The following is a 22,559-nucleotide window of genomic DNA, read 5'->3' as shown; positions in this document are numbered from 1 at the left end:
CGTTTGGGAGTGGTAAATTAAAGCATAACGCGTCGTGGAAGCAAAGGGGGTGGCCCGAGCAATAAATGCAGAACTACAATACACCAACCACTTCCAATAATAATGTGTTGAGTTGGCAAATTGATCGAGTTGGGTGCATGAGTCTTGGGTACCCCCAGGTAGCTACTACTTCTCTTCTGAAAGCGACTTCCCTTCGATATTATCACTGCTGATTCATACTTCATTTGCATGCTGTCCATGCAATCCCATCCCAATAATAATATTAATAATAGAGCTAGCTATCTACCATGCCATGACTATCCCATGCATACATGAGATCCTACCCATGTCCTATAAATAAGGGACCTCCCATTTGTGTTCCTTCCGTGGCAGGGTTTCACGCTTCCAAAGCTTCACCCATCTTCCCTTCTCTCCCTTCCACAAGGGAATTCTCAAACTCAGACTCTCACACAGAGAGAGAGAGAGAGATCCCAATTCAAATCTCATCAAGCCATGGCCCCTCCCGCAGCTTTTATCGTTGGTGTTTTCGGAAACATCATCTCCTTCATGTGCTTCCTAGCACCACTGTAAGTATATATACGGTTCTCTGATCCGCGATGCTTCATCAATGCAGAGATATAGATGAAATTACTAAAGTGTGAGACATTATTGTTGCATGCAGGCCGACTTTTTACAGGGTGTGTAAGAAGAAATCGACTGAGGGGTTTCAGTCGGTCCCGTATGTGGCAGCCCTGTTCAGTGCAATGCTTTGGATATTCTATGCCTATATCAAGACTGGAGAATTTCTCATCATCACCATCAATGCCTTCGGCTGCGTCATTGAGATCATTTACCTTGTCATTTACATCGCTTATTGCCCCAAGAAAGCCAGGGTACGTAGTGCTTACATGTATAATTCCCATCTCGATCGACGATCTTAATATAATTGCCCCACCTTCTCTCAACTTTAACCATATATATAACTAATTGAAATTATATGATCTCTCAGGTGTTCACACTGAGGCTGATCCTGCTGCTGAACTTTGGTGGCATTTGCATCATCGTCCTTCTAACTCATCTCCTATCCAAAGAGCGTGCAGCCCGTATCAAGCTTCTGGGTTGGATTTGCGTGGTCTTCTCAACTAGTGTTTTTGTTGCGCCTTTAAGCATTATTGTGAGTATATATACTAGCCTCATATATATTAACTTTTCTTTTCATTTTCCCCTTCAGATTATTTGGATATAAACACGAACAAATTAAACATGCCTTGCTAATTACTCGCATATTGATATTAATTTTTATTTATTTGCAATTACGCAGAGAGTGGTTATTCGCACCAAGAGTGTGGAGTTCATGCCCTTCACTCTTTCTCTCCTCCTCACCGTCAGCGCCGCTATTTGGCTTGCCTACGGTGTTCTCCTCAGAGACATCTATATCTCTGTAAGTTCTCCGCTTCACATGTGCTATGTATTTGATCTTTGAACATTTGTTATCTTTTTAGGTATGTGGTAAATTCGCGCGCTCGTGATACTTATTTCTTGTGTTATTTTCTGGACAGCTCCCGAACTTTGTGGGTCTTGCTTTTGGGACGATTCAGATGGTGTTGTATGCAGTGTACAGAAATTACAAGCCGCCACAGGATCAGAAGCTCCCAGAACACAAAGGGGACATCGAAAATGGCGTCGTTGCGACCGTGACCACAGTAGAGGAGAAACAAGTAGTCATCTCGCAGCCAGCTGGAGATATCGAGGTTGGAGAGAAGAAGGAGAATGATAAACAAGACCAGACAGAGCAGAACAACAACAACAAGACTGAAGGAAAGAGGGAAGAGATCAGTTCGAAAGTTTGAGGAAATTAACATTTGGAATTTCGGATGTTGGTTCTGCGCTGCCTCTCAGGATGATCGACCATCTCGCTATCGCTCTCTCTATCTCTGCGCGTCTGTCACAGAGACTTCCTTTATACTTGCTTGTACCATTTAAGAAACGTATATAGGGGGATCGGAGGAGACGATGTAGATTTCTATATATCTGTGTCTGTGATCTCTCTATATATGATTACTTTATAATATATATGCTTCAATACTTTCATGTAATTTTTGTTTTGTTTACATGTGAAGTTTCTAAAGCCCTCATAAGGCAGTTTCGTACGAATTGTCCCCGTGTTAATTGCAAAGCTCATAGCTAGCTAGCCTGCATGAAGAGATTCTGATTCTGATTATGCTTTTGCTTTTGCTTTTTCCCTTTTTTTCCCCTCTTTCAGAGACTATCAACAAAAGCAATTTGCACCGTTCGTGCAATGCCCCCAAGTCATAAATTATGAATTTTCGATTATGATGTTAGAGCAATGGACAAAAACAGTTGAAAGTGACACAATTTTTTAAATGAGTCGTCATTCGATGGCCACCCATTTCTATTCAATGAAAGAGAGATAGTTAGTTTAAGAATGCCTTTATTTTGCATAAAAAAGCAAGTGAAAACGGAAAGTAAATTTAATATATAGGCTACCACTTTTCTTCCTCTTCTCTTTTCCTAAATTTATTATAGGAATGATTCGTTGCTATGATAATCCATGATAGGTTTTAAAAGCTTTCGCGCGCGTGTGTGTGTGTGTGAACAATGAGTTTAGATAGTTGCGCATGACGTGAGCTTTTTGCTAATAGCTCGTACAAAAAGGTGACTATTGCTAGGTGGTTGTTTTTGATTGAGAGAGATCAACAAACAAATGAAGGATTGAAATTGTGGTCCTACGAGACAGTGACTGAATTTGATCGTAACATTAAGGATAATCACATTCTAAATTGATTGTCAGTATAATATTGTATTGTGTAATGATTGGCAGAATCGCATAATTAACTTATATATATATAAATATATGGATTTGAAAGTGATTGGAACTGTTTGATGATGTTAGAGGGTATTGAATCTTGTTTTATATGGATCTTTCTCGTAATACCATGCATAATCGATTCACCATCTTTAATTAAACATACACAGTGATACATTTTTTTAAAAAAACTATTCATATTTTAGACAATACATATTAAAATATGTTGAGGCGATATGTAATAACAGTAACGGAGTTACTTATGGCTAACTTGTGATTTTATTTTAGTTATATATATATATATATATATATCACATGCTTTTATTTATATGTCAAGACATAGCTGATGATAATATTATTGTTGATAATCAAATAATGCCGGTACGAGTGCACAAAATGAGCTCACAAGTATAATTTATAAGAGGCATGCACTTTCTCCATTCAAAATTACGAGATACTTTTAATTAATTTTATATATGCAATAAATTAGTTAATAAGCTTTAAGACTACACATTCTTTTCATATATATTTACTTTTATTCAACAGGGTACAATCTCAACTAGAAAAACCTTATTAATACACCTTGAAAAGTAAAAACGTCCTTATATTTTTAATCGGAGTAGCATTAAAGAGACGTTCGATCCTCTGATTCATTTCTGTGTTGTGACTCCACCTCAACCGTAATCACAAGCCATGCCAGAGTTGATTTTGAATCTGACCATTGCAAATTTCAGGACAGTGACAGCAGGAATAAGATTGTAAATCTGTAGTTACATACTACATCTAGTACTTGATATAAAACTCATCAATTGACTAATTTAGGAAGATTAAGAAAGATAAATAAATTATTTTAAAGTATTTAATTGTGTTTATATATTGTTTTTCTCCAAATTAATTTGCATGACTTATAGAATTGATATATAATCTAATGATATATATAAATATTTTAAAGATATCATATAACATATGTTAGAACTAATTGAGGAATTTATTTAGTTTTTTTAATCTCTTCAAATCAATCAATTAGCTCTTATATTAAAAAGCGAAAGTAATATAATTGAGATAGTTCTCTAAGATTAGGACTATACACGTGGATGTGTAATGGAAAGTTTGTTAGTAGTTAACTCTAGCTTAATTATCAGTGTGCTTATATTTGTAACACATCGCGCTACATATGGAGTATAGTTGATGATTATGCAGTAAGTCAATATACAAATTATTGGCCAAAAAGGTCAATACACGAGAATGTGTTTATTAATTGCAGGTGGACTGATGCCAGGAAAAATGTTACTCCATCAGGAAGTCGATATAGAAATTCTGATATATCACTTATAAATTAAATAATGTGTGTATTTGCATGTAACATGTGAGGGGAAAAACATGCAGACGCAGTATATTAAGAAAGAGATTTTAAAAACTGAAGTTATTGGAAATTCCAATACCTTCACAATTTATTGGAACTAGCCAGGACAAATTATTTATTAATCTTATGTATGTTTCCAACAACTCCTTTTAGATGAAATATCAAATTTTGTGAACTCCGTATAATATTCTCGTCTATCCTAATTATAGAGTAGAATTAACCAATTTTACAGTTATCAAGACATGGTAGTTGATATTTTTAAGTTTATATGTATAGAAAAAGTAACTATCACATTTTTGTCATACATTTTTGGTCCTATAGTTAAGAGTTTAGGAAGCCACAACATACATAAGTTAATGTAAAAATATTTACACCCGCGTTCTACATTCCCTGCAATTCTATCTTAAAATAAAGAATGACAGATTATTGGAACTTTGGCCAAGCAAATTAAAATTTATTGTTTCGTATCTTCTCAAAAAATCTTTCTAGAAGAAGAATAAACTTCTGTGCGCCCTGTTTTGCGCGCACTCTCACACGTTTATTAATTCTTTGATTACTTTCCTCAGTTTAGGCTATATGTTTCTATAATTTTAAAGACCGTTAATTAACAATACTAAACGAATGGAGTACGTAAATATGTATGTAAATATATATAATTATATGATTATATATGTAAATAAATAGGCTGACTTATCAAACTCAGAGGCCGGGCTTTACGAAAAGGAGCGGTATCATGTATAAGCTTTGATTCTGATTTCTGAATTGGCTTATTCTGTTTCGCTTGGCCAATTTCCACCCTCATGCATCCACATACTCTCTTTTTATTGGGCATTTAAGGTTTTAGTACATTGATTGAGAAATATGACTAATATATCAAAACTTCTATGAACTTTATTAACATATCCTTTGATAGTATACTTTGATGATTAATGCCGTCTTGGGTTTTAAGGTAGTGAAAATAAAGGTACAATTGATAAAATAATAAATAATGTCTTAAAATTTTAGAATGATATATACATATAAATTTTTGGAAAAATTATTGACAATTTTGTTAATGAGAATTAAAAAATCTAGTGGACTAGTGTGTGTGTGTGTGAGTATTCTCGCCCTACACACGCATGTCCAGAAAAGTCAGAGCAACATGCACGCACAATCATGCATGTTACACTCGCATGCACACTCAAGGACGCGCGCGCACGTGACACACACACCCACACACATTGTTCCTTTTTTTTTTTTTTGGTTCCTTTAGCTTTTTACCTAGGCCTTCCTTTTTTTTTAGTAACTAGTCTACGTGGGCCTCATTAACCATGTTGCCATGAACCTCCAACTAGGTAGCTGTTCTCTCTCTCTCTCTATGCAATTAATAATGAAAATTTTGGGGGGAAAAAAAAGAATCTTCCTTTAAAAATTTTACTGATGAGAAGAACCTGATAAAATTTTATATACAGAGAGCATTTATACTTTACAAATTTTGTATAGAGTGCTGATATTCTAATTTAGTTTCTTCATATCAATAAAAAATTTTATGAGAGATTTTTTCTCAATTTTTTTTAAGAATATAGGACACAACTCCTCTTAACCAACAATGACACTACTAAATTCCACAATACACGTGTGTGTGTGTGTGTGTATCTTGTGCCAGAATTCAGGCTCAAGGCCACTTAACGAGACGAAAAGAAAGAGATTCATCTCACTCCCTCGCCTTAGATGCAAAAGTTTTAAATTCTTCTAGTTATAATTACATGCCACTCACATTAAAATGTAAATTCCAATATTTCTGGAACAATAATAAAAATCCAAGTGGAAAGTGTTTAAACGGGCCAACTACGTTTAAAGAGGTTGGCCTATCAAGAAATCGACCCCCCAAACAAATCTGTGCAACTGGATTGTGCGGTCCAAGAAAAAAGAGTGATTACTTTTGAAAAAACAAAAAACAAACGAATAAACAAATTGACGTGTTGGAATGAAAATTGGTGGACATGATTGCATATATATCGGATGCTTTTCAGAATAATATAATGAATTGAGTACACATAGTACGTCAGGGAGCGATAATAATTGAAATTAAAGTTAAACGTGATCTCGTCTTCAACTTTTCTTCCCCCCTCTTAGCCTATTACTTTGGAAGATTAATTAAAATACAGAAGCAAGTTCACATTAGGACTCTCTCTATTTTACTTATTATTATATCACCATTTAGGCACCACACACACATCACCTTGTTTATAAAGTGTTTGGATAAAACCTAAAATTATGATTTTAAAAGTGACTTTACAATATACGAAGTAAATAAGTAAAGAGAAGTTTATTTTCATTTGCGAAAAAATACACTTAGAAAGTACTTTTCTTTATTCTCAAATATTCCTTAATTAGTGCTTATTTGGGTGGTTCATATCCACAACAGTGGGAACAACCAAGATAGACTCTCCTTACCTTGTTGAGCCCACCACATAATTGAAAGGCAAAACCCCCCCCCAAAAAAAGAAGATATTATTAAAATAATAATAATGCAGATTGTTTATTTTTTTTAAACATAATATCGAAAAGTATTTTACAAAGTGATGGTCTCTTTCTCTACGTAATGTGAATGGTGGGCTAGGTGGCCTCCAATGCCCTTCTCCGAGGTTGCCTCTATTGCCTTTTCTTTCTTTCCTTTTTCACCGCACATTTTAATTATTAGATAAAAACTAAATATTCCGCCGGACATTCCATAGTCATCCAGACATTAATTGAGTATTTGGAAACAAAAAAACAAAAAAAAAGTGATATAAAAATCGGATTCCTCCAGTCAGTAAATTACAAAATATATACACGACCGGATGATGATTTTGATTAATATGCCTATTTTTCTTAATCACGTAAGATTCGAGTTATAAAAATTACTGTATCATTAATCTAATTCATATTTCCTTCCCCTCCCTTCCCCTAGCTTGTCGGTGAGTATGGAAACCCTAATGCTAGCTTGGTTGGGAGGAAGTTCCTGTTTGAATTTCAACACATACATAAAAGAAAGGAAGAATTACAATGAGACTCCAATAAAAAAAATAACTATCAGCAAATCCCAATAATAAATTAGAAATTCTCATTTTCTATTCTGAAACTTGTGATTATAAATTGTTTAGATTATTTTTAGAACTTTTTAATAATTATGTTTTTTTTTTTAGATTTGAGTGTAATTCTCTCTTTCAAAAAAACCCGAGAGAGAGCATTTCGGGACAATGAATATAAATAGGGTTTGTGGTTGCGAGGACCAAATTTTCTGGGTCCAATCTAAGTCTCAAAGCTGTCTCGATCGTTGACACATATTGCCGTGTGTTCCAGTTAATTACAACCCCGTACTACTAATCCCAAAATTCAAAGTCAGGATGAATCCAACCTTTGAAATTATGCACCTAACAATCTCCAAATCCACCGCATGCTCCACATTTTCAATCTGTTCTTGTCTTGTACGCCTTCTGTCTCCTTTCTTTTTGTTTAATTTGGTTGGTAACCTTATGAGCGAGCAAACCGCACAACGCAATTTTAACAAATAAATCACACTTTTTATTCCTTCTCTTTATCTTCCTCTTTAATTGTTATATGCATTGTTATTTTTTTTTCTTCAATAGATGGCAACCTAATTAATTTATTGATTACTTATTTTAAGATTGTGTGTGTGTGTGTCTCACAAAAAGATCAAGTATGTTGGATATATAAGGCATTGAGCTGGTTGGCACAGATCATCATTCTTCATCTGATCTCCTCTGCGCATTTTATATTATTATCTGGAAATCAGATTTCAATAATTCAAATTTAATAGTATTTTATAAAAGTACTACTATTAGAATCTTCTAAAAAGCTAAATAGATAAACATAGATCGTTAAAATTTGATTTGAACAACCCAAAAAGATTGGAAACAAAAAGGTGAAGTTAACATTTTATCAGATACATATCGTATATGATTATCTATTAGAGGGATTTAATGCCTGAAAAAAATAGATGATATTATTTATACTTAAAAATAAAATAGTTTAAAATAATAGAACCGATCTAAACATTGATGTGATTTTTTTGTTATGTCGGTGTTATGATTCAATTTATTGTCCAGCTTATAATTGTCATTTGATGATTAAGTCAAGCTTAATATTTGTAAGTAGGAGAGTGATGGCGACAGTGAGGCGACCGAGTTTGTCACGTGAGGCTAAATACCATAAGAACTAGATTTAATTCGAAGGGCTGCGGACCCGAAAATAACCACGCTCGCTCTAAAATGTGTTATAATAATCTTTCTTAAATATATTTTAAATTTGACACGTACTGGCATTGATATTGATATTTGAAGGTGGACAAGCAAAGATGTTTTCTAATTTGCCACAAAAAAAAAAAAACAAAAACAGATGTTTTCTTATTTGGGTAGTGCAGCTTCACTATATGCGATGCGGTGTTGGCTTTGTATCCAACCGTTCATTCAATCTCAGATTTAAACGGCCCATTGCGATTTTTCCATGTCAAAAAGCTTCCTCCATCTAGCGAGATTCCTAATTCTAAATAATTTATTTTTATGTCATTTTAATTTTGGTCTCCAAAAATATTATTTCAGAGACAAAAAAATTTAAACGAACCAAAGTAAGGTCAAATCATAACGATTGATTTCAAATTTTAGAAACTAAGATTAAAATGAGATCAAATTTTAAGGATTGAATATAGTATTAATATTAACCCTGATTTAAATTACTTTGAAGAATGGATCTTTCTCTCTCATGTGGCTTTCATGCGGGTAATTGCATGTAGTGCATTACAGTTCACGTACAGGGACAAGTTTGAAGTTTGAACAATTGCCTATGTTAGTTGAAGCTAAATCTTTTGTGATGACCAGAGAAAAAGAGAGAAATATGCAAGATCTAAGGCTGAAGGTGGAGGGACCAGGACCACCAGGGCCAATTATGGATATTTATTATTTCTTAAAAAACAGGTTATTTAATTAGCATGTGATTGTAATTGATTATTTCCGGGGGCATTAATTAGGTTGATTATTTGTAAATAAATCTTTCCCATTATTCCCTCGTTTTCTTTCCATTAATTAGTTATAATCGAGCCATTTACGGTACAACTATGCTTATTTAGGGGAAAAAACAGAATTATACGGACCATATCTACCATTAAGTAATCTTCAAGTGGAAGCTAACCATATCATAGTTACCAATCATTTATTTTTAGCTTAGTTGCTCTTCTCATTTCATATTTCCTAAATAAATCCATGATAAAAAATATATAAAATATATAACAAACTATACCATTTACAACTCAACCTATTTTCAGGCTCTTTGCAATAACCTAGAGGGCCCTCCTAGTTTTGATTAAAAGAGAAGGGCAAGAGAAAGAAGAAAGCTGGAACTGAAAGAATCAAGTTGATATTATATTTCTTTTTCGCCCATATCAGAGAGCAGTAAAGTGTATTTAAATATAAGTCTAGATTTTTCTTAAAAGAACAAGTAATATATAGCTATAGATACTAGAAGGGCGCGCGACGTTCATTTGCCTATGGAAAGATGGACTAACCAGAGTTCGGCGATGTGGACTTTCATGAAGATACAAATAGTACCAAATTAGTGAATTTTTGGGGTCAACATGGCCTTTAGACACAGCAAGGAGGCCTTAGAACTAAAAGCCATGAGTTGTAAGGCTTTTGTTCTCCTGAGCACAATATTGGAGGCACTATGTTAAATGCGACCATTTTACTTAACAAGAATTTAAATTTTAGTTCATCACATTGTAAGGAGCTAATTCTTTTCTGCTAGGTTTGAAATCATCTTAGAAGTTAAAATGTTCATCTTATATATGGTGGGACCCAGGAATGTACCGTTAATGGCACTGGGCAATGCGAGAGGACCTCTTTGGGCTCCGTAGAAATGTGAACTTGAATGAGGTTAATTACGTTACAGAGAGCACTAGGATTATGAAATAAAATTTGAGTTGAAAAAGTGTACATTATAAGAGGTTATGATTGAGCAGCTGGAAAGTAATATAAAGCTACAATAATATAAACATACATATTGGCCTTTCAGTTCTTTAAAATTTCTTTCATAAGCGGCACGCCTTTTCCCAACTATAAATAGGCGATACCCCCTTGGCATTATGGACTCGTGGGATTGAGAGAAAGAGAGAGGAGAGATATGAGATCATAGCTCGAAGGGGATCAGAGAATATGTAATTTTGTACCCTTTAATTTGCAGGGAAAAGAGTGAGAGAGGTGTGGGGTTGAATATTATTGATTTTTGAAGCAGAGATGGCCATTCATCATCAGTCATTTGCTTTCGTTTTCGGCCTTATTGGTATATACTATATATTCTCTCTTTACTTGTAGTTTCTGTCTTCATCCCTTTCATTCTTTCCTTCCTTTTCTGGGATCCCAAAACAACGTCAAGTAATGTTGACAGCTTAAAAGAATAATATCATATTATATTTCATTCTTCTGGCTGCCGTTCACGCACACACACACACACACTGCTATTTATCAATAATAATTAGTTAGTAGCAGGAAGTTTTCATTTCAAGGTAACGAAGTCTGACTCCACAGCGTGTTCATTTCTCAAGTATACATCAAGAAGATTGTACTGATACTTGATTCGTCTTGTTTATCTCAATTATAGGCAACTTCATCTCCTTCCTGGTGTTTCTTGCTCCTATGTAAGTGATCTTTCTGATCTGATACGTATCTTTGTAGTGAATATTTGGGAGCCATCTTGAGCAATATATAAAGTTTGTTTGTAAATTATCTATAAATTTGCAGGCCAACATTTTACCAAATCTACAAGAAGAAGTCTACAGAAGGGTTTCAGTCACTGCCTTATGTGGTTGCTCTATTCAGCTGCATGCTCTGGATTTACTACGCACTCATCAAGAAGGACTCTGGCCTCCTCCTCATCACCATTAACTCCTTCGGATGTTTCATTGAATCCATTTACATTGCCATGTTCCTCTTCTATGCCTCCAAGAAGCTTAGGGTACGTGTGTGTCTCTACACACACACACACACACCAATTACCTTGCGAGCTTAATAATAATCCATTCTCATATGATCTTTTTTCTTGATGGAGCAGCTTTCGACGATCAAGCTTGTTCTGTTGCTGAATGTGTTTGGGTATGGATCGATGCTGCTATCAACTCTGTACTTGGCGGAGGGATCAAAACGCGTCAATATCATAGGCTGGATTTCTCTTGTTTTTAATATAAGCGTCTTCGCTGCCCCTCTCTTCATCATGGTATATAAAGCTAATTAATTAATTCCACATATATATATGTATGTATATCTCCGGTGATTAATATATTCAAATCAGTATATATACTTATATATATATATATGTATGTACCTCTTGTGATGCATGCAGAGACGTGTTATAAAGACCAAGAGTGTGGAGTACATGCCGTTCAATTTATCAATGTGCTTAACCCTTAATGCCGTCATGTGGTTCTTTTATGGCCTTTTCCTCAAGGACTACTATATCGCAGTAAGTTCACTCATCATTCACGCTATATATGTATGTATGTATATACTTTCTCCTGTTTTAGATACACGAGTTAAAATTATTATTTACAGTAGAAACTGATGCTCATATAAAAACTATTATTTAATATATGCAATCAGTATAAGGAAAAATTATAAAATTGAGTGATAAAGGTAAATTTGAGCGATAAAGGAAACTAAGATTTGACATTCAGGTCCAAAACAAATCAACTAAGAGGGTGTTTGGATGGAATCAAAATCATGATTTTAAAAGTATTTATATAATATACGAAGTAAATATATGAAGGAGTTTAATTCAATTTGTAAAAAAATGCTTTTAAAAAGCATTTTCGATGCTTGCAAAACACCCCCAAATTAATTAACTTATAATGGGAGGGAGTAGCATGTATTTAATTAATAATGTATGATCACTTTTCCATTTATATTGCAAAAGTCGTGTCCATTTCGACTTAGCTTTTCTTGGTACAAATCCCTTTGCCCCTTTTCATTTTGCTTGCTAAGTTCAAAACAAAGATTTGACGCTAGCGCGGTGCCTGCTTTATATTCTTAGTGGCCGAGCTAGTCCCAATATTTGAGCAAAGTATGGGCCCCAATGCTCCTCAGCTTCATTATTATATAGATTCTTTTCATACACCTTTCAAGAGATTAGCAATGATTCTCTTTTTTTTTTTTTTAATGGATTCAAATTAAATTAATGCAGCTGCCGAACACACTCGGGTTCCTGTTTGGAATAGTGCAAATGGTGCTTTATGCCATGTACAGAAACTCCAAGCCACTAGTACTTGAAGATCCAGTGAAAGTTCCAACTCAAAACGGCGACCATATCATTGACGTGGGAAGCCAACCTCAAATAATAAAACTGATGCTGTAACACCAGAGGATGTTGAAGCTAGCAAAACGACAGGGGTGGAAGTGGCAACGTCTGATTGATTAACAATTAATTAATTAAACAGGGTCACCACACTGCTAGGGTTTGGTAACTTTTATATGTGCAAAGGTGTACGGGGGATTTTCTAATTTGCCTGTATATTAGATGGTCCTTGATTGATCCTTGCTGTAATTTCCAGGCAATAATGTTGTTAGAATGATCTCTAGCTCTCTCTCACTCGAGTAATATGCAGTAATATATTCTCTACCCACGGATCTATATGTATCCTCTTTTTTCTCAACAAAATCCCATGCATTTTTCTTTCTTTTTTCTTTTCGACCAGTGATTTGCTTATTCTCTATAGTAATTTACTTTACTTCCCTCTTAGTTAAAAAAAGAAAGAAAGAAAGAAAAATCAATGTTACATTTAAGGTTAATCGCATTAAGTAAATTCATTAGCAAGAGATCACTCAGCATGACCTCTTAATATATAGATAATAATCTTCATGACAACTTCATTGCACAAAGTTTAAAGTTCATTTTAGTGCTTCCAACAAATTAATATATAATCTTAGCACGAGTATTCAAGTGTGCTAGGTTCTCAAGGATAATTATGATCAAAGCAAGTCTTATACTGTAAAGGGCATTGTCAAATACATTTACCAACCTGCCAATAATGTTGACATCGATCATTAATGAAATTTGAACCCAGACTCTTATGGAGTATATACACACATCCATTGTAATTGGATATCGATCTTTGCTAACAATAATATATATAAAGCTGTTTTTTCAATTAAAAGTATAGGCACTAATGATTTGAGATTATAAGTGGAATCAAACCGACGATATAGCTCACACTTATACATGCAAGTATTCATGCAACATGAATATAATTCTTGTAATTGTACATACTATATATGTAGATCAGACCTAGCTACATCCTTAGGTTCTATTAGTTACTATTATTAACGGCCACTTTATTTAGCACTATACGTCTCCACATTATCTTGGGACTTCTTTATGTTTGATTGATTTCATATAATATACATAAAGATGGGAAGGACAAGCGAGAGGGGGCACATAAAGGCATGCTAAAAGCAAAATGCATGTATGGAGGGCACAGTGATGCCAAAAGATGACAAAAGCACCTGACAACTAAGAGAGAATAGGATGCTAATCTGGTCCCATTCCAAACCATTCATCTAAAGTTAAATTAAAGTGATTTAAAGATCACAATTATTGGATTCACAAACCCACGGATCGATGAGAATGCCAGAACTATGATGATTGAGATTGACTCTTAATTAACATTTACCAAGTTGATCGATCAAAGGGATGGGTATAAATTACAAGACAACGTTGTCCGAGGTACATAGGAAAAAGGTCAAAGTCGAAAGGAAGTGCTTTTTTATAGGGTAAAAGTGGATTAATTTCTCAAGGCCAAGGAATCTACTTAAAATTTATTCATTTATATATTCCAACTTTACGTATCAATAATTTAATTAAACGCAACTAGTTAATGATTGCCAATACATTAAATTCAAATGAATCCACTAGAGTACGCATTTTTTGTCCTCGTCGTCGATTAGTATTATTATATTCGCACGAGTGTTCTAATTTCTCACGCCTCAGGAGTTAATGGTTGAACTGAAGTTAATGATATATAATGAATTAAATATATTTGTGCGTGCTTGGTACTAATATGTCCGTATTCCACCAGTTTTGCTCTGCTTTATTATAAAGAAAGAAAAATGTTACTCTCTCTCTCTCTCTCTCTCTCTCACACACACACACACATTTTTCCTCCTCGAATCATAAAACATTAGTTGGTGAGTAGTTGAGCCTACGAAGGAAAAAGAAGTTGCGGATATTCAATGAAGAGTTAGGTGCAAAGCTGCAGTTTTGATGAGTGCATGAACAAATATGAGCGTAACAGTTGCTAGGTTGGAGTGTGTGTGAAAGATGAGAAAGGAAGCCATACATTGAACATATAAAAATTCTGGTTCGAGAGGTGATTTCCAATAATCCACTTATATACATATATATATATATATATATATCTCAAAATCCAACTATGATTAATATACGACCTAGTAAATCTCCCTGACATACATTGACATGGGAATGTGTGGTTCTTTCATGAACAAATTCAAAGTGACGAGTTGTTTTCTTTTTACGCGGTTATCTGACTGAGCCAAATTCAAATATCTTTAGGCTCTATAAAAGGTAGCTCAGGGATTTGAACTTGAGAGAACTCAGAGACGTGCGTTTAAGCAGTCAAAGCTCTTTCCACCAGGATCAATGCCTGTTAGTAGGATCAAATGAGTTCTGGACAACACCATATTTATGACAACAACTCATGCGAAGGTACGGTGTGCGATGTGAACATCTCAAAATAACAGTTAGGCATACCGATCGAAAAGGCAGGAAGACAAAAAACAAAAAAAACAAAAAACGAGAAAGAGATACGTAAAGCAGGGTTATCTCTGTTCCTTTTTGCCTTCCTACCAATTTCTGCTTGAATTAAAAAGGTCATAACCCTTTTTATGCATGTGAGAGGGTACGAACGTAGTTAATCCAATTTCGTATCTTGAGCGCACAATCGTAAGTCATAACCAGAGTGACGAAAATCAATTAATAAACTCAATTCAAACGAATAACATGTATACTTAAATAAAAGAAAATAAAACAAAAAAGAAAGAAATTAAAGAATTAAAGGAGATAATGGAGATAAGGGTGGGTAAGAGAACCTTATGCAAAACGAAACGATGATATATATATATATATATATGAAAAGTTGAGTATATATGATTGTGTGGGAAGATAAGGACGCCATGCATGCATGGCTATTCTTGATAAGGAGTGATGTAATCAACCACTTCGCATGCGAATTAAAAGGCCTTTGTCCATTCTTTATAACTATTCAACCCTCTCTTCTTCCATTGCTTTCTCATCAGTTTTTATGGATCCTACTGATATGTCAAATAATCTCTTGCATTACACAAGGCTTTGCGTAATAACGTTGTTTATATAATTTCACTCAATTTTATAACGTTTTTAGAGGGCACCTACAGTTGGTGGGCCTTATAACCATAATGGCCCATCTTTCAAGGATTTTCGTATCAAGTTTCTGATATGCTTTCTTTCTGGCCTACGCCAGTACCGACGATCTTCCATGACGTATTTCATACTGAAAGAAAGATTATCTTAAAAAAAAACAAAGGAATTGTGAAGTCTGAGAGGTCTGCACTAAGCGTAACTTAAAAAATTATCTTCGTCCCATAAAATAAAAACCTTTTTAAGGGCTAATCTTATATAAGTCATTGACTCAGAATGCTGATTGTCTTCGTGTGTATTATGATTTGATGGGATTTATCAGAGATGGACGACGCCGTACCATGTGGGTCCTCCTCATCAGCTTTGAGGCAAGCCTAATTTGCTGACCTCATATGCTTTAATTCAACAATATCTCCCTTTACACTTTAACCCCATCTTATGTTTTACGTATTTAATCAGTCCAATCATTTTGTGCCAAATGAACAATCAGGGATTTTATGTTCCCAGTCCGTACCATGAAGAATAGAATTTGAGACCTTATTTGATTCTGTCCATGTAGATTTCATTATTCATATTAATAATCATATCAAGCGTCTTCAGGAAATATGAAAGCCAAGTGCACCCGGCCGCCTTTATCGCGCACCGGATAAGTGAACCGCAATAGGATTGGATTAGGCTTAAAAGTTAAAACTGAGCTCTAACGTTTATCCATGATGACTAGCTAGACCCAAAATCTTTTTAATGTTAAATTAAATTCAGGCTATATGAATTTCTTCCTAAGCATTCTTACACATCGAAACAAACCTTTGAAAAACCTGGTTATACAGCACAAGGCTGGTCCTTTTTTCCCCTCTACAGCGACATGATCAACTTTTTTTAATTTAAATTTACAGCGCATGATAGCATTCAAAAAGGCAACATCACCCAATTTAGACTCAAAACACTCAAAAGCCATCTTTGAAGATGGTCCAGGCTCTGCAGTCCAGACATCTGCTTCGAAATGCTTGTCGATTATATTGACAACGGCAAAGCACTCACATTTAAGCAATAATACATATGAAATCGGAAGATATGTGGTCCAACGAAAAAGGACTTGTTCCAAACTCCTCTAAATAAAAAATCACGATGATGATCATGGTGGTGATGATATGACGGAAAAGTAACCATTCATGTCCAGCTTCAATATGAGGCATAATTGTTAGAAGGGTCTCCCCAAGAAAGTGCAAATTTAAACAAAAATGGACTGATCAGCTAAGTTTCGCCCAATCGGGATGCGGGCATTCATACGTCCATCCAGGTCCAGTGTACCGAAAACAATGTAGCCATAGACCTTCCTCAAGGCCATCGTATCTGCAATTACCACACGGATTAGTCACAATAAGTCCTCGATCACAAGATGATGTTACTAAATGTTTGTCATCACAAAATATATTTCATTACATAAAAACACGCATACTTCAATTAATCGTAACATGATGATCAATATAATTCCACCAAACAGACAAGTTATGGGATAATCAGTGGCATCATCAACATAATCAAAGCTCTATGCAACAAAACTGAGCACACGAAATAACGTGGCTGAACAACTTTCTGCCAGTATAGAAGTTAGGGGCCATTGAGTTCAAGGCATCCTGAAATTGCAACAGTTTCGCTTTCACCATGCTAGAAACACAGTTAACCATCAATCTCATTTAGTTTTGAGGTTTTCAGCAGTATTGGTATCATGATTTGAGTATGACAGACACAATTTACATAGCCAAAAAGGCCTGAGAGCCAGCTTAGCATGGTGCTCATACTTCTGCAACTTGGCAAAAAGAATCACTACGGGACATATACTCTTCCTTTCAATTAAAAGACAGCCATGCATTTCAGGCAATTCAATTTTAAGATGTTTTTCATGACATTATAGGACAAAGAAGTTTGAGTATGTACCCCTTGGGAGCCAAATTTGGACAGTTTGTGCACATGGGATCAATGCTAAAATCAGCATTGGAGTTGCCCTCACTTTTGTGGAGCACTTCGTCATCAAAACTTGGTCTCAGAGACGCATCTGACACAAGCATAGATCTATCAGCACTTGAGCCTCTACTAGACCTATCAACAGTCTCTGCTGAGAGGTACAGCATGTCATTGGCTATTGGATGTCCCAAATACTGTAAATGAACACGTATCTGCACCAGGGGTTCTCAAGAGTGAAAGTAAGAAAATGAATTTCATTAGCAACTACAACCAGCATGGTAAAAAGGCATACAGAGTAGCGCGGGACATTATGGTGGACCTAAAGCATTAAACTACTGGTGTCACTTTTATGCCATTCTCTTTTCTGCATCTCTTACAACCAGTTTCATGAATGAAAGATTGACAACCAAGTACCAGCATGTTATCTAAAAGGTACAGAGATACTACTTATGCCTACACAGAGACAGTATAGAGTGCATCAGCCAATATCTGAATGTGAAAAATTGACACTAGTGTCGAGTCACATGTCACAGTGAATAGACCACATGAAATATACACCATCCAAGTAAAGGCAGAAGCCGGCTAAGAGGAAGATGCAGAGTAAAGACACAAAAAAAAGACTACAACAACATGCAGCACAATGCAAGAATAATCATCTTCAGTCAATCAGCTGAGGGGCCAAAAGAGAGGTTTTTTTTTTTTTTTTTTTTTTGGGGGGGGGGGGGGATACAAATTAAATGGAATTAATAGTAAGACAGAGTCAAGCTTCAGCTTGCAAGCTCATACTTGATGAGTTCGGCCAGTGATTGGCTCGCATGAAACAATACTATAAGTGCCATTTGAGCTGATCCGAGTAAATTTTGTACTGGCAGCCTTTCCCTTTGCAGAGTCTTTGATCTGCAAAAACAAAGATTTTTTCACTCAGAGTTGTAATTTTAGATCAACTTCCAGTCCCTAAATCTTGTAAATACTCTATTAATCAAGGACAGAATAATCAACTTTATTTTTTTTCCAATAAATGCTATAATTACTCAAATATTAGAACAAGCATCATTAAAACAATGGCTCAACTATTTATTCTGGAGTACCTATCAGAAATCAAGACATTGTAAGTCCTATGGTTAAACTTCAAGTACCAAAACATGCCAAAAGTTTTAGTTCAATCATGAATAGATTACTAGAAAGAAGAACCACTCTCCCTCAAAATAGTTTATTTTCGTTATATTTAAAGGAAACACAATGGAAGTCCAAGAATTTATGAATTAACCATAAAGGCGTTCCCATCATTACAGATTCATATCATCGTACTCTTTGGTATGTAAGTTTTCACATATTAAAAATTTTATTTCTCTCATAGTAAACCTTGGGGGGGGGGGGGGAAGAAAGAAAGAAAGCCTCACCTCTGCTGTACTTCTTCCTTCCCGAGCATTATAGTTTATATTGGCATCAACAACTTGCTGAAGATGAATATTAAAAGGAAAATGTTAAATGAGGAGATAAGCATCTCAATCTTAACTGATAGAATAATACTTGACTATTTATAAATACCATATACTTGAAATGCTGTTTTGAGAAACAATAAATCAGATGTTCGATTAGAAAAATGTCAAAAACAAACACAAGAATTATGAGCAAATTGACAATTTTTTTCGTTATGTTCCAATATTCTACTTTAAGAATATTTTTGTTTTTAAAAAGATATTTTCCTACATTTTTTCCATGCTGTCAATGTTGCAATCAACAACTTTCACAATGTACCCCCGGGGGGGGGGGGGAATTAGACAGTCCTCTCCAATGTGGCAGATGAGCAACTTTCCCGGAACAAGCCCTTTTTCCTCATCACAACAAATCACGTAACTGGCACCCATCTACATGACACTCTTACATTAAGTTGCTCTCACTGATTCCATAAACAACACAAAGCCTCATTGAAAAAAGCTTCTTTCACAATTGATTTTTAACAATAATGTTTTAGAAATACCTTCATCTACACAATTTTCATTTTCATTTTTTCCATGGTGGCAATATTGAGCCTACTTATATCTCAGATATGCAAACTTTCTCTTTCCAGTTCTACCTTCTACGTAATTTTGCCTTTGTTGCGAATACATTTAACATTTCAAAACTAATCTACGTAATTTTGCCTCTGTTGCGAATACATTTAACATTCCAAAACTAAAAGCTGACTGCTAAAACTGACAGACTGACAAAGAAAATAAGACCTTCTAAATTATGGAGAAATTCCTCAAATGTTAAGAAAAGGTCAATTTAAGGATAGTCCAGAAATAGATTGATAGCTGCATAAATAAATATGAAGGTGATATCTTAGATGATATACTTGCAGGGTTTATCTCATGAACACAACACAGTACAGTTGCATATAACTCAAATTATCAAACCCAAACATATGAATACCTCGCCCAGTGGAAATTCACCAACTACTTTTGCAATATATTGCTTCCGGACTACACCAGCTTCAATCTGTGACAAGTGATAACCACTTTCAATATTTAAATTTACTGAAAGAAAAATAATATTCTGATTCTGTTTGCAGAAAGAAAAATAAATTAAACATCATAAAATCCCTATCTTTTCAATTTGATGGCATGACACAGAAATGGAACATTCCATGAACACAAAACAGCCAATATCTTCATTTAGTAAATGTGCATTACATTTCAGAATCTAAAGTCATTCTTCAAAATTTGTCACAGATACAACTCAACACTAAGAAGCCTTATTCATTTTTTAGACAAGTCACATGATGCCAGCCAGCTCAAAGGACCGAAGAAAATGAACTCATATCAATGATTACAATTTTAAAGTGAGATACAATGAAGATTCACCTGTTGCCTGAAGAAATCGGCTTTTAGAGCACTTCTGGCCAAAATGAGAAGTCCTGAGACAAGACGATCCAGTCGATGAACCGCTGGTATGATCATGTCAAGGAAGATGCAAAGACCAAATTTGAAAAACTCAGAGGATAAGAGTATGAAAATAGATACTTTCAATACTAAATTACTTTTTAAACAGAAATATATATATCATTAAAATTAGACATTTTGTCTCTAAAAATTTGGATACGAAATAGAGGTGCCAACCCATGCTCTGCTTGGAGGATGCCAATAACAGTGTTCTTACGATATTGACCACATGGATGGACCTACGTCACAGCTAAAATTGATAGTTTTAGCATTTACAAAACACAATATATCAAGAAGCATATATCTTCAATTAGGTAACTAACAATAAATCCACGCAGGATTTGACGGCTTCTTATTGTATAGGCAAGGGGGGGGGAAAACTGACAAAAAGCTTTGACTTGATACTGAGATTGAACTAAATGATTGGAAACAGATAATAGAAAATACCAATTTGAGTCTTCTGGGGATACGCTCATAACCAAAAACCCAATGCAATGAATTATGAATATTCTAGAAGGAAGAACCGTTGTATGTAAGATACATGGAAATGTGTCCGCCTCCCCTAACCTTAAAAAAAGATCCAGTATATGCTAATTCTTATGTGTCTTTCATGATAAAGGGAACCATAGTTAACAGAAGTATTAACTAATTGCAGCAATACTTTCACATAATTCCAAAAGGATGCCCATACAGTAACTTATGAACTAAATATAGTGATGAAACAATATGACAGGCAAATTTCAGCGCACCAAGCAGAAGTTATGAAGCAATTACAAGTGAGAGGGAAAAGCCAGAACACAAGGAAACTTGAAGTATATGTTGCATTTGAAAAGCCATAAAAAAACAATGAAAGGCCCAATCATCGATTCCTCTTTGTACTATTTTAGGTGTTGCTCAAGGCGAATCAGGGAGACAAAAAAGAGGATAACACTACTTTCTTTCCATAGTCACTGCATACTTACAGGGACAGATGCTGGCTTACAAATCGTCACCACATCTGGTTCTTTTTGAAGAACAGAAACGCCCGCAGCCATCACAGGAGGTTCATGCCTACAACCCAAATGATATCAGTTTAACGTCCAAGCACTATCATTTCCTTTTAACAGGGCATCAAGAGGAGGAGGAAAACCTGTGTAAGAAATGGCTGATCTTTTGAGATGGTTTAACAATGTATGATACTGGCACCATCTCACCATCAACTTGTATCCTTCCACATTCCACTGCATTAACCTACAAAGTTCAACACGAAAGTCAATTAACTTGTATTCTGGCTCAACTTATTCACTGAGCGAAAACAAATATTCATAAGGTCGACCCTTAAATTCTTGCTTAACTAATGCATTAACTTATATTCTGGCTTAACTTACGCATTAACCTACAAAGTGCAACATGAAAGTCAACTAAAATAAAAGCTAGGCACGTTTCTTACATAATATTCATAAGGTCGACCCTTAAACTCTTCAGCAAATAAATCCACAATCGTTTTTCCCGCCCACCGATTTTTCACCTGCTCTCAAGCAATCAACCATCCTTAGGGTTTAATCAGGGTTTAAACGAAATTTACTGCACCAACTGAAAGCAGCCAAAAATAGGAGAAAGATACATAAAGAACTAACGTGAGCAATAAATTCGAAGTAGTATGGTCTAACATGCCTTCTACCTGCAAATTCATAAAGGAAAAGGGAAAATAAGATCGAAGATTATCTCTCTCCTAAACAAGCTAAGCCTTGATAGTTTCTTCCTAGTCAATCTTTGGAACTTCTGCAATCATGATGTTACCGTTTCGAAAGATGTAGTCTCGTGGTTCTGGGGGATTCGCTGGGGTTTGCCACACTATATCCATGCATTCGCCTTCCCTCTTCCTCTTCATTTTGTCTGCTTCGAAACTGTACGTCTCTTTTATTTCTCCGACTCGAACGGAGTGAGGGAGAAGCGTTGGAACTCAATGTCAACGACAATGCAAATGACGTCGTTGCAAACCCTCAATTGCCGATAAACTAAATGCGTCGTTTTGGCAAGGATATTAAACTGTGTCGTTTTGGTTTGGTTCGGTTTCCGTTCATATACG

General features: G+C 35.1%; 3 protein-coding genes across 6 annotated transcripts; 2 read left to right on the top strand and 1 right to left on the bottom strand.

The window, feature by feature from the left end:
- Window positions 1-384: 384 nt before the first annotated feature.
- LOC114724102 (bidirectional sugar transporter SWEET12) lies at window positions 385-2,200 on the top strand. Its single transcript, XM_028910396.1, has 5 exons — window positions 385-566; window positions 662-872; window positions 989-1,153; window positions 1,301-1,420; window positions 1,539-2,200. Exons 1-5 carry the CDS (start codon window positions 493-495, stop codon window positions 1,827-1,829), a joined length of 861 nt encoding a protein of 286 aa, XP_028766229.1. The 5' UTR covers window positions 385-492; the 3' UTR covers window positions 1,830-2,200.
- An 8,104-nt stretch (window positions 2,201-10,304) lies between these two features.
- LOC114724086 (bidirectional sugar transporter SWEET14-like) lies at window positions 10,305-12,870 on the top strand. Of its 2 annotated transcripts, none has more exons than XM_028910367.1 (6): window positions 10,305-10,484; window positions 10,803-10,839; window positions 10,943-11,156; window positions 11,253-11,414; window positions 11,541-11,660; window positions 12,378-12,870. In XM_028910367.1, exons 1-6 carry the CDS (start codon window positions 10,439-10,441, stop codon window positions 12,546-12,548), a joined length of 750 nt encoding a protein of 249 aa, XP_028766200.1. In that variant the 5' UTR covers window positions 10,305-10,438; the 3' UTR covers window positions 12,549-12,870. The 2 variants fall into 2 exon arrangements, with proteins under 2 accessions (XP_028766200.1, XP_028766198.1); XM_028910365.1 differs by having other exon boundaries at window positions 10,797-10,839.
- Window positions 12,871-16,505: 3,635 nt separating this feature from the next.
- Window positions 16,506-22,496, bottom strand: LOC114724085 (RNA pseudouridine synthase 7). Of its 3 annotated transcripts, none has more exons than XM_028910362.1 (12): window positions 22,271-22,496; window positions 22,108-22,151; window positions 21,921-21,998; window positions 21,621-21,721; window positions 21,454-21,541; window positions 20,652-20,730; window positions 20,414-20,496; window positions 19,983-20,048; window positions 18,968-19,024; window positions 18,354-18,464; window positions 17,541-17,779; window positions 16,506-16,955 (listed from the first exon to the last, which is right to left on the bottom strand). In XM_028910362.1, exons 1-12 carry the CDS (start codon window positions 22,359-22,361, stop codon window positions 16,853-16,855), a joined length of 1,140 nt encoding a protein of 379 aa, XP_028766195.1. In that variant the 5' UTR covers window positions 22,362-22,496; the 3' UTR covers window positions 16,506-16,852. The 3 variants fall into 3 exon arrangements, with proteins under 3 accessions (XP_028766195.1, XP_028766196.1, XP_028766197.1); XM_028910363.1 differs by having other exon boundaries at window positions 20,414-20,493; XM_028910364.1 differs by lacking the exons at window positions 22,108-22,151; window positions 22,271-22,496 and adding an exon at window positions 22,152-22,247.
- Window positions 22,497-22,559: the final 63 nt, after the last annotated feature.

The sequence above is a fragment of the Neltuma alba genome, unplaced genomic scaffold (genome assembly GCF_004799145.2).
Source record: "Neltuma alba isolate B1F8T4 unplaced genomic scaffold, ASM479914v2 tig00012167_pilon, whole genome shotgun sequence".
NCBI classification, from domain to species: domain Eukaryota; kingdom Viridiplantae; phylum Streptophyta; class Magnoliopsida; order Fabales; family Fabaceae; genus Neltuma; species Neltuma alba.
This window is presented reverse-complemented; position numbering and strand designations above follow the sequence as displayed.